This window comes from Ailuropoda melanoleuca, chromosome 7, assembly GCF_002007445.2.
Source record: "Ailuropoda melanoleuca isolate Jingjing chromosome 7, ASM200744v2, whole genome shotgun sequence".
NCBI lineage: Eukaryota > Metazoa > Chordata > Mammalia > Carnivora > Ursidae > Ailuropoda > Ailuropoda melanoleuca.
In genome coordinates, this window is record NC_048224.1 from 35,805,017 (window position 1) to 35,820,141 (window position 15,125).

Consider the following 15,125-nt stretch of genomic DNA (forward strand, 5'->3'; position numbering starts at 1 on the left):
TAAAATAGCTGTTAAATACTATTTAAGTACAAGTAGCTATTTGAATTTAATAAAATTAGAAGTATTTTAAAAATTAGTTTCTTTAATAACATTAGCCGTATTTCAAGTTCTTAGTAGCTACACATGATTAATGAGCATTTTATTAGCACAGATATGGAACATTTTTGTCATGGAAAATTCTGCTGGACAGTGCTGCCTTACATTATTGCAGTATGGGTTGTTCTATACCATGCTCAGGTCATTTCTAATCTAATTCAAATATATGCAGCTTTAGATAAGTCTTAATCCTTTACTTTTAATAGATGTCTGTTTGATGCTTTTGGAAATTAGGCACTTGTTTAAATAGATCAATAAGTCTTTTACTTTGTATAGTATTGAACTAATTTTCAATGACAAGCTATATTAAAGCTGAGAATTTGTATTGTAGGGGATCCCCGGAGATAGAGACAGTCAGGCTGTGGTGGACACCCCTCCTGCGGTCAGCACTGGGGCTCCTCCTTCTTCGGTGGCGGCGGCTGCGGCGACTACGACGGCATCGACAACCACAGCGAACCCTGGAGGTTAGCGTGGGCTGGTGAGGGTGGGGGGCATAGTCCTGAGTTTCTAGTGTGAGGTGAGGCTTGTTCCTGGAGCATCTGGAGGACTCTTCACACAAGTTCTCTATCCATTAATATAAGAGAAGGGCCCAAAACAAATTCTTCGTAGTGGCTGTCGCATACCTTCTCGCTGAAACTTCAGTGCAGTAGTTTTGGCAAAGGGCACATTCTCTTTAGCCTGTTCCGAGGAAGAGATGCTTCCCAGTTCATATTCTGTGTTAACATTCTGAAGCCATTCAGAGTGTTTGCTCACCTTGTCTCTTCTCTCTCCCTATGAATGTCATAAAATATGTATAATTTCAAAGCTGGGAGGATCTTAGGGGCTGTTATTATACAACCAAAGAAATAAAGCACTGAGAAGTTTGAGGACTTGTACCTAGAGGTTGAAAGCCAATCTTGAATTCACTTCTCTTTACTGGTTGGCGCATACCCTTCCATTGCTGAAGGTGTGACTGCAGAAGAGGCCCTGGAGTGTGTGGTGGGCCCAGGAATTACTTCGTTCTCCTTCAGTCTCCGTTCTGTATACAGTAGTGATAAAGTAATGTAAACTGTTCATTTTGAAGAGGCCCTTCTTTGATGCTTTTCCTAGCTCTACTAATGACAGTCAGCTCTGGTTGACAAAAAGCCCTGAGCATTTTGTCAGCAGTCTCCCAGAGGACAGGCTTTCATTTCTGCAGAGTTGGCATAAGAATGGGAAGAAGAGGCCACAGCTTTGGTTCAGACGTGGACTCCTGTCCCATTTAGCAGCCCTTGTAATGGGTTAATTTAGTTTCTGAGTCTCATTTTCTTCATCTGTAAAACCGGTGTCACAGAGGAAGGGTATTTCTCATACTCAGGTGGCCATTTTAATTTGAATGATTTTCTTGAATAATTAATTTAGGAAATAACATCTAAAAAATTCTGATAATTTATTAGTAACCTCAAAAACATAATTATATGCAATTTTTGGTTTCTTATAGTGTAATCAGACAACCACCACTACCCCCAAAAAAGTTGCAAATTCTGTCTTATTTGGCATCCTTAATATTTATTATTGTCATGGGATTTTGGACTAAAGAGCTCTATATGTATTGGTACTAGATTGACTTGTAGCTTATTTATTTTTTTTTTAAGGTTATTTATTTATTTGACAGAGAGAGTGTGCGGCTCACAAGCAGGGGGAGGGGTAGGGGGAGAGGGAGAAGCAGGCTCCTCGCTAAGCAGGGAGCCAGACTCAGGCCTCGGTCCCGAGACCTTGGGATCATGACCTAAGCCAAAGGCAGACGCTTAACGACTGAGCCACCCAGGCACCCTACTTGTAGCTTGTCTCAAGCTTTTATAGATTATAAATGTTTGAAATTTAATGGCAATTAAAATTGTCTTTCTAATTGTAATTTAAGTTTGTATTAATACAACTTCTGATCTGCATATCTGAACTTTTAAGTATTATCTTTCACTTACTTGGTTTAGAATTTCCCAGGAATTCAAGCTCAGATATATTTTTTTTTTCTTCTTCTTCTTTTTCTTAAAGGTTTGGGTTGTATTATAAAGTAAGCGGATTTTTGGGTTTTGTTAGTCCTAGCTGTATGTTTTTCTTAGGAACAATGATAGTACTTTCTGTTTGATAGAGTGCATGCCAGTCATAAATTCTTATTATTTGATGATACTGACTGCCCAGGACAATTGTGGGAAAACTTCATTCTTTCAGTGTTCTGTGCTCTCTACATATGCTAATTGGAGTAATTTCTATAGTGTAAGACTTGCACATTGGTACAGTTGAAAGATTTTTGTCATTATTTACTTCATTTTTATATACTACATCTGAGAACTTAATGTATTTTTTTACTTATCAGTGCTTGCTATCTAAAGTTATGATTGAACCAGCTCGTTGTATATGTAATTGCTGCTTTTGTTTAAAAATGTTATGTGTTTTTTTAGGACATCCCCTTGAATTTTTACGGAATCAGCCTCAGTTTCAACAGATGAGACAAATTATTCAACAGAATCCTTCCCTGCTTCCAGCATTGCTACAACAGATAGGTCGAGAAAATCCTCAATTACTGCAGGTAACTATTTAATCAGAGTTAATTGCAAAAGTGGGTTTGTAAAGTCCGTGTGTCCTCCCTTCCCCTCCACAAGCTCTATAAACTGTTGTTCTAAGCTGCGCTAAATAGAATATGCTATAGATTAGATGTACTAAAAAAAAGAGTTGGGAGGGTGGAGGTAGGTTAATTTGAAAGTTGGTCAGATAATAATTTGGGGAAACACTTTATTAAAGAATCCTAGAAACTCTTTGTCAAAGAAACCATTTGTAAAGTCTTTTTTCCCCAGACTTATTATTAGTGGAGCACTGCCTCTTAGAGACATACCCATGGGCTTATTTAATGCTCAAGTCACGAAGTTTTTGAGTTTTATACAGCATTGTACTACCTACTAGTGTGGAAGATACAGAAGTTCTGTTTCTTTTCATAATCCCCAAGTGGTTTTTTAACATTGATTTTTGGGGGGACGGGTTGCATTTATGACAGAGAATTTGAATTCTCTTAATTCTTCGCTGTTTACCTCACTCAAAAGTACCAAGTTTTTTTTAATAGAATATAAGAAATCACATCCTTCCAAAGATTAAATAATTTAGAATCATTCTAAAAATAAGGCAGTTACAAAATTCTACCTTTCTCTCCTATTTGTATTTAGAATTCTTAGTTTCCTGAAGATACTTTATATCATTGTATTGTTTTTTTTTTCTTTTCCCTGCCCTTCAAATTACCACAGCAAATTAGCCAGCACCAGGAGCATTTTATTCAGATGTTAAATGAACCAGTTCAAGAAGCTGGTGGTCAAGGAGGAGGGGGTGGAGGTGGCAGTGGAGGAATTGCAGAAGCCGGAAGTGGTCATATGAACTACATTCAAGTAACGCCTCAGGAAAAAGAAGCTATAGAAAGGGTGAGTTGAAGTAAAACTGAAAATTTAGTTTCTTAGTCACATTAGCCATGTTTCAGATGCTCAGTAGTCACATGGGGCTAGTGGCTGCTGCGTTGGGTAGCATAGATCCAGAATATTTCTGCTGCTGGAGGTAGTTCTTCTTTACAGAGCCAAATACAGCATTGTCCTAAGGATTGCAGTAAAGACCTGTACTGTATTTTCATTCCTGCTCTCACATCGTGGCCTTTGTGCTAGCCAAGGGACTAGCAGTGAATGCCAGTCTAGCTTTATAAAATAGTTATAAACATATTTTAAAAATTAAAAATCTCATCTATGTCTTCAAATTCATGAAGAAAATGATCTTAGGGGTATCTGGGTGGTTCAGTCGGTTAGACATCTGCCTTCAGCTCAGTTCATGATCCCAGGGTCCTGGGATGGAGCCCCGCATCGGGCTCCCTGGTCAGCGGGAAGTCTCCTTCTCCCTCTCCCTCTGCTGCTCCCCCTAAGTGTGCTCTCTTGCTGTCTCTCTGTCAGAAAAGTAAATAAAATCTTTAAAAGAAAGAAAATGATCTTAAAGTGAAGGCCTAACTCAAGATTATCCATTTTTTTAAAATTTTACTTTACTACTGTCACTATAATGTAAATTAGATATATATAAAAAATATGTACATTAAACATCGGAACCTGATAACCTTGATTCTGTTTCCACCCTTACTTGGTCAGCCAGTTCACATGAGGCACTGCAGTAACTTAATTTGTATGATACTATGACAAGTCACTTGTTTTTGTCTAGGTGCCATTGTTAATATTTGTTAATAGGGAATCACAGTATTTGCCCTGTCTTGTCTTCTGAAATGTTTTGAGATGGAAATCTGATAAAGTTCATTTTACTTAATACTTAGAAAATCATCCGAAAGATAATTTGTCCATATTTATGATATAAACATTTCACATGTTCAAGGTTTATAATTATGTATTTCTTAAAAGATATTTTATATATCATGCTAATATTTCTCCCCCTCAAATAAGTGCGTGAATGACATTTGTCTCAATTGTTCTGTAGCCTTTTAAAAATTTTTTAATGATTAGGGGTATCCATTCTTCATTTCTGTTTGAAGAAGAAATATTTTCTTTTGTTGTTTGTACCTCAGGTGTCATACTAAGAGAAGTTGCCTAATCCACAGTCAAAAGATTTACTCCTATCTTTTCTCTGAGGAGTTTTATAGCTGTTGTTGTGTTTAGGTCTGTGATCTATTTTGAGTTACTTCTTGTTTATAGCGTGAGGTGCAGGAGTCTAGCTTTGTATTTTTTGCATCTGGATATCCAGCACCGTTTACTGAAAATTCTACTCTTTCTCCATTAAATGGTCTTGGCATCCTTTTGAAAATCAACTGGCCATAATTGTGAGGGTTTACAGGGCTTTCAGTTTCTGTTCCATTGATCTTTATGTTTATCTTATGTCACTACGTCATGGTCTTGATTACTGTGGCTTTTTGTAGTAAGTTTTGAAATCTCTGATTTTCTTTTCTCAAGATTGTTTTGGCTGTTCTGGATCCCTTGCATTTTATATCAATTTTAGGATCCACTTGTCTTATTTCTATAAGAAAAGCGAAACAGAAAACTGGATTTTTAATACTGTGTTTTTTCTGCAGATCAGTTTGGAGAATATTGCCATGTTAGCAATATTATGTCTCACCAAGCCGTGAACATGAGATGCCTTTCCATTTATTAGATCTTTTATAATTTCGGAAATGTTCTATAGTCTTTGTTTTGTGCTTCTTTTGTTAAATTTATTTCTCAGTATTTTTATTCTTTTTGATGCTGTTATCAGTGGAAATGTTTTCATAATTTCATGTTTGGATTGTTCATTGCTAGCTATATAGAAATACAACTTAATTTTGTGTGTTGATCTTACCTCTTGCAACCTTCCTGAACTCATTTATTAATTCTGATCATTTGTGTGTGTTTCTTAGGATTTCCTAGTAGTAGAATATCATTTGCAAATAGTTTTAATTCTTTTCCAGTATGGATGCCTTCTCTTTTCTTTTTTCTTTTTTCTCTTCTCTTCTCTCTTTTTTTTTTTTTTTTAAGGTTTTATTTATTTGTCAGAGAGCTCACAAGCAGGGGAAACTGCAGGCAGAGGGAGAAGCAGGCTCCTTGCTGAGCAAGAAGCCTGATGGGGGCCTCAGTCCCAGGACTCTGGAATCATGACCTGAGCCGAAGGTCTAACGTGAGCCACCCAGTGTCCCTCTTTCTCTTTCTTTCTTTCTCTTGCCTAATGGTCCTGCCTGCAGCCTTCTGTGTATGTGTATCGTTGAGTAGAAGTGGTGAGAGCCGGAGTGCCTGGGTGGCTCAGTCATTAAGCGTCTGCCTTCGGCTCAGGGCGTGATCCCAGCGTTCTGGGGATCGAGCCCCACATCAGGCTCCTCCGCTGGTAGCCTGCTTCTTCCTCTCCCACTCCCCCTGACTGTGTTTCCTCTCTCGCTGGCTGTCTCTCTCTCTGTCAAATAAATGAATGGAATCTTTAAAAAAAAAAAAAAATAGAAGTGGTGAGAGCCAATATCTTTGTCTTGTTCCTGATCTTAGGAGAAGGCAGTCAGTCTTTCACCATTAAGTATGATGTGAGCTATGGGTTTTACTGGATTCCCTTTATCAGGGAGTTCCTTTCTGTTCTAGTTTCTCGGGTGTTTTTATCACAAAAAGGTATTGAATTTTGTCAGATGGTGTTTATGTGTTGAGATGATAGTGTGGGTTTGTTCCCTTTTTTGTTAATATGCTTTATTAATAACATTGATTGATTTTTGTATGTTGGACCAGCCTTGCATTCCTAGGATAAATGCCACTTGATTGTGGTGGATAGTCCTTTTCATATGTTGCTGGATTTGGTCTGCCAGTGTTTTTCTTGAAGATTTCTGCATCTGTATTCATAAGGAATATTGGTCTATAGCTTTTTGTGTGTGTGATGATTTTGTCTGGTTGGGTATCAGTAATACTGGCCTCTTTAGAGAATGAGTTAGGAAGTATTCCCCCCTTTTCTGTTGGTTGGAAGAGTTTATGAAGAATAGTTTTAATTCATTCAACAGTTGGTAGAATTCACCAGTAAAATTATCTGGGCCCGGCTTCTCTTTTTGGGGAATTCTGTGATTATTAATTCAGTCTCTTTGTTATAGGGCTCTTCAAATGTTCTGTTTCTTGAGTCAGTTTTGGTGATTTTGTCTTTCTAGGAATTTGTGTATTTCATCAGCATTATCTAATTTGCTGGCATACAATTGTTCACAGTATTTCCTAAAATAGTTTTTATTTATCTAAAAAGTAGTAGTGTTCCCACACTTCTGATGTTAGTAATTTGAATCCTAAGATTTCTTTTTTTCCCCTGTTAGTTTAGCTAAGACGTTTGTCAGTGTTGTTATTCTGGAAAAAAAAAGAACCAACTTCTGGTTTTATTGATTTTATTTTTCTAGTCTCTGTTTTATTTATTTTCTCCCTAACCCTTATTCTTTTTCTCCTTCTGCTTGCTTTGGATTTCGTTTTCTCTTTTATTCTAGTTTCTTAAGCTAGACCCTTAGATTTTCTGTTTAAGATATTTCTTACTATAGATAGTTAACAACTCTAAACTTCCCTTGAGGCACTGCAGCAGCATCCTGTAAGTTTTAGTGCATTCCGCGGTGTTTTCATTCATCTCAAGTGTTTTCTAATTTCCTTTGTGATAGCTTCTTTCATCCATTGGTTAAGGATTATGTTAACTTCCGCATATTTTGAATTTCCCAAATTTCCTTCTGTTGTTGATTTCAGAGTTCATTGTGTTATAGTCCGAGAATATACTGTGCACAATTTTAATCTTCTTAAATGTATCGAAGCTGGTTCTGTGGCCTAACATCATCTTTATGGAGAATGTTTGATACATACTTGGAAAGGACTTGTGATCTTCTGTTCAAGTGTTCTGTAAATGTCAGTTAGGTAGGTCAAGTTGGTTCATAGTGAGGTTCAAATCTGCTTCCTTGTCAGTCTTCTGCCTGGTTGTTGTGTCCAGCATTGAACATAGGGATATCGAAGTTTCCAACTACTGTTGAATTGCCATTTCTCCCTTCAGTTCTGTCAGTTTTTGTTTCATGTGTTTCGGGGTTCTGTTGTTACATGTGTTTATAACAAAGTCTTCCTGATGGTTTATCATCATAAAATGTCTTTGTTTTTAGTAACAGTTTTTAATCTTACTGTATATTTTGTCTGATATTAATATAGCCACTCCAGCTTTCTTTTTGTAACTGTTTGCATGGTATGTATCTTTTTCCGTCCTTCTACTTTCAGCATATTTGTGTCTTTGAATATAAAGTGTGTGTCTTGTAGAAGCATACATATAGTTGGATCGTGCCCTGTCTACCTTTTACTCAGCTAGCCCGGCTTTAATCTGGACAAGACCTAGGTGTAACAAAATCATTTTTGAGTTTTATCTTCTCCTTTTATGGATGAATAATTATGCTGAATTGAGACAGCTGCTCATTTTTTTTAAGGTCATTTCTTGATATCGTCTAATGCAAGGTGATTTAGACAGTAATGAACAGAGGGTTCATAAAAAATACTTGGTTGACAAATAAATATATAGTACCTAGTGAATTATATAATTGACCTGAGTGCTTAAAGACTTTCAAAAGCAGTGATTTTTAATAGACTAGGAAAACAAAATAAGTGGCTGGTATCACCATTTAAAACGCTATAAAAATTAAGCAGATATAAATAGAACATCATATGTCTTGATTTCAAAATATATCATGTAATATTAATAATTGATCACCCATTTTTCTAGTCTGAAGTGTTTCATAAGGCAAGGAGATGGAGAGTTATAGTTGACCCAACTGACCTTCTTTACAAATAATTGGATGAAGTAGTTAAACTCCTCTCCCATTGCTCTCATTTATATCTATCCCCCTTACATAGTAAAAGCTGTTTGATTTACACATTTCTGTAGGCTGTAGGGTCATTTATTTTTACTCAGCAACTACTTTTTAGTGTTATTGCCAATGAGTGTTAATAGAGTAGCTGTTCATCTAATAGCTTTAACTAGGAACAGAGAATTTTGTCAGTGGTTGATAAAGGAAGGGGTCTAGGCTCCATCTAGTCGCTTGGGTTGGTCAGTGAATCCATACTTAGGTAGGCATGCATTCACATAACGTCTTCAAGAGCTTTTTCGTGCCTTTCATGTTTTCATATGCTGATCTACCCCTGTGTGTTTTGCTGTGCTGGAACCCATGTGTGTTTTCTCTGTTTTCTTCCAGTTAAAGGCACTAGGATTTCCTGAAGGACTTGTGATACAAGCGTATTTTGCTTGTGAGAAGAATGAGAACTTGGCTGCCAATTTTCTTCTACAGCAAAACTTTGACGAAGATTGAAAGGGACTTTTTTTTTTATCTCACACTTCACACCAGTGCATTACACTAACTTTGTTCACTGGATTGTCTGGGATGACTTGGGCTCATATCCACAATACTTGGTATAAGGTAGTAGATTGTTGGGGGTGGGGAGGGAGGGATCTAGGATATAGGGCAGGGAGAAATACAGTGCATGTCTGCTTCAGTTAGCAGATGCCGCAAATCCACACAGTGTGTAAAATATACAACCAAAAATCAGCTTTTGCAGGTCTTTATTTCTTCTATAAAACAGTAGGTAACTTTTCCTAGGTTTCACTCTTTTTAGTGTACTAGATCCAGAAATTTAGTGTAATGCCCTGCTTTATATTTCTTTGACTTAACATTGGTTTCAAAAAGAATCTTTGCTACCTAGAATTTTCAGTCTCTATTTCATGGCAACACTGGATAATGGCTTTGTGAAATTGAAAAAAATTTTGGAGCAACTGTAAACAGAAATGCCAAATTATTGATGGTTATTGTTGCTGCTTCAAATACATACTGAATTAATGTGTAAGAAAGCCCATTCTTTCATGTTAAATACTTGGGGTGGGGAGGGAGAAGGGGAACCTTTTTCTTAAAATGAAAATAATTACTGCTATTTTAAAATTTCTTGATCATCAAATGTGAGACCCTTCTAACATGATTTGAGAAGCTGTACAAGTATAGGCAGAGTTATTTTCCTGTTTACATTTTTTTTTTTTGGTTTGTTTTGGGAAAAAATTGGTAGGTGTCTAATTACTGTTTACTTCATTGTTATATTGCAGTAAAAGTTTTAAAACCACCATTGCATGTTTGCTTTTGATGTATCCCTTTGTGAATTTAGCACTTTGGGGCCAATGGAGAAATGCAGCATTCACTATCCCTCTCTTCCCCATCCCTCCGCAGAAATGTGTTTGTCAGTAAGTCGTGAGTTCAAATTCTGCCTTTTTTAAACCCACAAAATGCTGATTCAGTTCAAAATTAATGCAAATGTTTCAAAACTGGGTTTCTGATATTTGTAAGTGTTTTTCCTTATTAGATAAGAATGTATGACCATTAAAGCCATTAGGATTATATTACTTTCAAAAAGAGAAGGTGGACAAAAGTATAATCCAGCACTTTTATTGCATTGGAAAGACTGGTGGAATCTTCTGGAAGGGTTGGGAGATGCAGCTGGAAAAGTACTTTGGAAAATATACAATCAAGAATATCTTATGGCATATTAAAAGAAAAATCTTAATAGCAGTGTTGGCTTTTATTTGGATTTTTTTCAGCCCTGTTTTTTTAGTAGAATCTCCTTCATTGGCATTATTATTTGATCATAAAGAGGGGGAATATGTCTACTTGTTCAGTTTTTCAGATCTTTTTTCCTGAATATAAACAAGACGTTTAAAGGAATAATTTTCTTCCCCTACCATCTGATACTGAGTAAAGAAAATGAATTTGTACAGATTTCTCCCTGCGTAATCTCTTGGAATAATCCTTAGCAAAGTTTGGGGATGACTTTTAAACTTTTACGTCCTGCACTCATACCTGCCTCTCATGAAAATAAATGAGACCATGGGTTCTCCCCACAGTCTTATCATGTAGTTTAATCTTCATGTGTGTATTCCTTAAACATGGCAGACCTTTGGACTTTATATTACCTGTATGTTTTATAATGGGTCATGCAAAATATCTCAGGAGAATAAAATGAGGATTTGTAAATATGTTCATCTTTCAAGGCAGAGCAATGAGTTGGGAAAAGGCTGGCATTTCTGGTCGAATAATGGAATATTTTCATTTATTTCATGTCATTCTGTCTGCTACCTAATTGCTCAGCATAGCGAAAACTGGAAAAAAGGAAAAATCAACACAAAAACAAAACCCCAGCAGCATCCTCTTCTTTTCTCTGGAAAATGACAGCAGAAGTTGGTCGCACGGAGTTTTTGTCCTTGGACAACAAAACCACAAATAGTGGGATTAATCATTACAAGAAGACAGTTGAGGCCAAGTTTTGACCATTCTTTACCTTGTTCTATCCGCTCAAAGAATTAGCCAAGACGCTGTGAAAAAACAGGCTTTTTGTGACCTTTTGCTGTTATCTTTTTAATTTACAAACAGATTTGGTAAATCTGTTAATGTAAGTGGCTCTTTGACTTTGGAATTTTGCATTTGAGGTATTCTGTCTATTTCTTGAAATATTTTTATTGTTTAGTTGCTCTGTAGAAAATGTGAGGAAGCTTAAGTTTATATTTGTTAAATTCTTATTGCCATCCTCTAGTCAAATGTCTTTACATTGTTTAAAAATACTGAAGTGTTCCACCATATAATTTTTTCCTGTACTACATGGCTAGGATTCTAGAGAATAATTATAAAATATTTTCAATATATTCACCATTGCATTTCTCATTTTTTAAAGTGATCCTTTTGCCATATAGAATCTTAGATTGAGAGTTGACAATGCCTCTGTCACCCATAGTTCTGTTTTTCTCAGTGGTTGGCATGTAGGAGGCCAGGTGCTAGGTCAGTTTTATTGGGTCTCCTGTTTTTCTCAACCAAAACGTCAACACAGAGATGGAATACTTGGTGGACCGTAAATCAAGGTTCATAAGGGCTTTTAGAAATTTTAGTTAAATTCCCATTTTCCCCATGCTCTTGTATTATAGCAGCCAGCCTAGTAAACTGCTACAAAATATTCAACCTAAATTAAGCAATTTCAGGGCGTAAGTACTTCCTGACCAAGTTTGTTCTGGTGAGTTCCCTAGCCATGAGGCTTGGGTACAACGTGTCCTTTTAGTTGACTTCCCATGTCCATTTTGTTCTACTTTGATCTTCTAAGCCAGGTGCTGGCAAACTTCAGTGCCGTGAACTAAGAATAGTCTTTACATTTTTAAGGGTTTGTTTTCAAAAAAGGATTTTATGATGTGAAGAGGATTCAAATTTTAGTGTCTGTAAAACAGTTTAATTGAAACACAACCATGCTTATTTGTTTACATATTGCCTGTAGCTGCTTTTGTGTTACAGAGGTTTGCTGTTGAACAGTTGGAGCTGAGACTGAGGCCTACAAAGCCCAAATCGTTACTGTCTGGCCCTTTCCAGAAAAAGTTAGCCACCACTGTTCTAAACTGTGAGGAACACATCCTGTATCGAAGTGTGTGATGCTGTTACTTTTTTGGCATCTTGGCCTCCCGACTTTGGGTCTTACCTTCGGTTTGGTTTGCTTGTGACTGTCACAGGTTCTTTCCAGAGGAGTGGTAGTAAGCATGTGTGCTGTATGTGCTCGCCTAACGTGTATGTGGTCGCCGAGAGCACCACCTTGACCTTCCTCATTGCTGTTGCTGTGCTATTGCTCTTACACTCGGATTAATGCCATTCAGCACTAAGCACTCAGAAGCACCTGGCATGGCGATGAATTGGCCAGAACAAACCAGTCAGGTGACTACATCTGGGAATCTTTGGGCCCTCAGATCAGAGTTGAGACACTTGGAGGCAGCACCTTAACCAGGGCTGGAAGAAGAGAGTGGGTAGAACTGCAGAGAGGGGTATAGCTGCTGGACCTGTCTGGGTGGCAGGCTAGGCTCCAGAGCAGTGTGTAGGAAGTTTGGGAACAGGAGGATGGTAGGGGCAGTGGCAAGGAGACAGGGGGAGAGGGCCTGGGCTTGCTCGGAGAAAGATCAAGCCCTGCAGCAGTGCTTGGGGGACACAGGGACGGTGGTGGTGACAAGTTGGCTGTAAAAGGCTTTCTCTGTCATGATGATTCAGTCAGGAAAGCAGTGGTGCCCCAGGGAGCATTTTCAGTAGATGGGAGGCCGGGATGACCAAAGAAACATCAGTGGTGACAAGTTTGCTTCATGTGCTTGGTGCTACCGAGTTTGAAATTCTATGACAGAACATTTAGCTAGTAATGGACTCTTCCCAGGTGTAGCGGAACTTGTCTTCCAGGAGCACAGAAGAGAAAATAGCCGTCCCAGACCTCTGGCTCATGTCTCACTTAAACTTCGTTTTCCATTCTTCTTGACCTAGGCCCTCATCCTCTCCCAGCTGGTTTGCCATGAGTTACCGATGTTGAGAGCATGTAATCTTCCCTAGGCAATGAGGTGGTCTTCAGAGCACCTGGGGAAGCTGCTTGTTCTCAGTCCTGACTGCCTTGCAGGCAGCCTCGTCTTTTCCTCCCGATGTTTTGGACAACTATTAACGTTTGCTGTGACAAGAACGTTGGGAGGCTTTATCCTTTGTGCCAGCTCTCCAGATGGGCCTTTCGCAGGGAAGCCTGTGTCTCCCAGGGCTGGTTACTGCCAGTGGAACTGACTGCTTGCATCTCTTTTAACAAAGTCCATAGTCGTCTCAAAACTCCTAAAAGTTCAGCAGTAAGTTCTACAAGGCAGTCTGGATTTTAATATGCTTGCAATAGCAGATTAGAAGGATACGTGGTTAATTACTCAAAAGTGATTGGCTCCAAATTGAGAATGATTGGGGCTGGTGATGCTGTGCGTTGGAACAGCTAAGGTGGAGGTCTTCTTGAACAATGTTATGAACCCTGGAGTGATACCTGTAACTTTTAGGAGGATTTTTTGGTTGGGGGTGGGGGACGGGAGGGTTCAAATTTCTTTTTGGTCAATTAGGCCCGCCTGTGCTGGTTTGATAGCAATTTTGCTAATTTTTATTTTGTCTCCAGTTCTAAGGAAATTAAAGGAAAGTTCAATATTTTCACTAATTTATTAGTTATAAAATATTTTCGTATCTTTAACTTCAGTGTTAAAATTTAGACCGTGTTTGCATTTTTGCAAAGAGCATTAATAACTTTGTACCCCTAAACAATGTCACACTCACTGCAAAGTCCCACGGACAGTACAAAGTGCTCCCATTTACCCCCCACCCCCGAACTCGTGTCAGTGTGCGTGTGTCCCAATAAATGTCTTTGTAGCAAAGGGACCCGATCCAGGATAACACACCAACTTATCTTCCTCAGTCCTTACGTGGTCTTCGTGACCTTAACTTTTTATTTGAACATTACAGGACCGTTGCCTTCTAGAATGGCCCTCAATTTATGTTTGGTTGTTTCCTCATGACTAGACTCCAGTTCTGTGGTTTTGGAAGAAATGCGCAAGTGCTGCTGTGCTTTTTTCACTGCACCCCATGAGGGGGACCCAGGTTGTCAGCTTGTCCCACTTCTGGTTTACTCTGATTATTCAAGGAAGGCGGTGTTTGCCCAGCATCTCCACTGAACGGTTACTCATTGTCCCTTTGGATTTATAAGTGTTTTATGATAAGGTATTTTGAAATAGAATATCCTATTTCTCATGAAAATTTGGCCCATTAGTTTTAGTATCATTGATGTTTCTTAACCTGAATTACTACTAAGATGATTGCTGAGTGATTTTCACATTGCATAATTGCTTCTACATTTATTAGTTAGCAATCTCCTGGATTCTGGTGTTCTCTTTTGCCCTTTCAGAATCTGCATCGGTGTGGGCCCAGATCGCTGGCCTGTTCAGTGGTCTGTGATCCATTCCTGTTGCAGTTTTGATGCGCACATTGTCCCAGCTTTGGCCATCGTGTGCCTACCGAAAGCTGCCTTCTGTGCTTGGCCTGCTCTTATCACGCTTTCAAGTCCTTCCTCACTTTGTGGCTTAATACTGTGTTCCAGGCTCTCGTCCTCCCTGTGCCCCAGCCCTGGAATTCGCCGTATCTTGAAGGAGCCCTGGTTCCCTCCATGGAGATTGTATTTAGAAACTGCAACTTGGTGCTAGGTGTGTTCCTTACTACTGGAGTCTCTGCGTAGAAAACAAGTACATGCGTGTGTGTACACAGTTGCGTCTGTATTTCCGTATCTGCATGTAAATGCTGACACTAGTACTCACACTGGTACTTTCCATTCCAGCCCAGCGCCACAAGGCCCAGTCTAGCTTCTCACTTCCCAGGTTCTGACTGCTTTCTTGGACAGTGGGAAACTTGGCTCTCATCATGCTCAGTGTGTAACGTCTCCTTAGGCGCTCGGGCTGCCTTTCTTGTTTGAGCGCCAAGCCATCAGCTGTGCAGCCGCTTCTTCCCACAGCTGGAACATGAATATTTCAAGTGTTAGTTTTCACTGGACTTAAAGAGAAGTGATAACATATTTAGGTAAGTTCTGAATTCAGCACTCCAGTAATAGCACCTGTCTACACTGGAGAAGAAGGCCTTATTTGTTCCCATTGTGGGGCCACCAGATCAATCTCCAAATGCCCTGGGATCTCTTAGCACATGGAGTTTCAATGCTGGGTGAGTT

The 15,125-nt window shown here is 38.7% G+C and overlaps 1 protein-coding gene across 3 annotated transcripts in view; it reads left to right on the forward strand.

The window, feature by feature from the left end:
- The window catches only part of RAD23B (RAD23 homolog B, nucleotide excision repair protein), a 49,553-nt gene extending 39,430 nt beyond the window's left edge, over window positions 1-10,123 (forward strand). For 2 of the 3 annotated variants that reach the window (XM_002916443.4, XM_034664229.1), the window contains 4 exons: window positions 428-560; window positions 2,514-2,641; window positions 3,348-3,518; window positions 8,768-10,123. In XM_002916443.4, coding sequence (XP_002916489.1) covers window positions 428-560; window positions 2,514-2,641; window positions 3,348-3,518; window positions 8,768-8,881 — 546 coding nt within the window. In that variant the 3' untranslated portion in view covers window positions 8,882-10,123. The remainder of the gene's footprint in view (window positions 1-427; window positions 561-2,513; window positions 2,642-3,347; window positions 3,519-8,767) is intronic. The other variant, XM_034664230.1, reaches the window with a different exon arrangement.
- The last annotated feature ends 5,002 nt before the right edge of the window (window positions 10,124-15,125 follow it).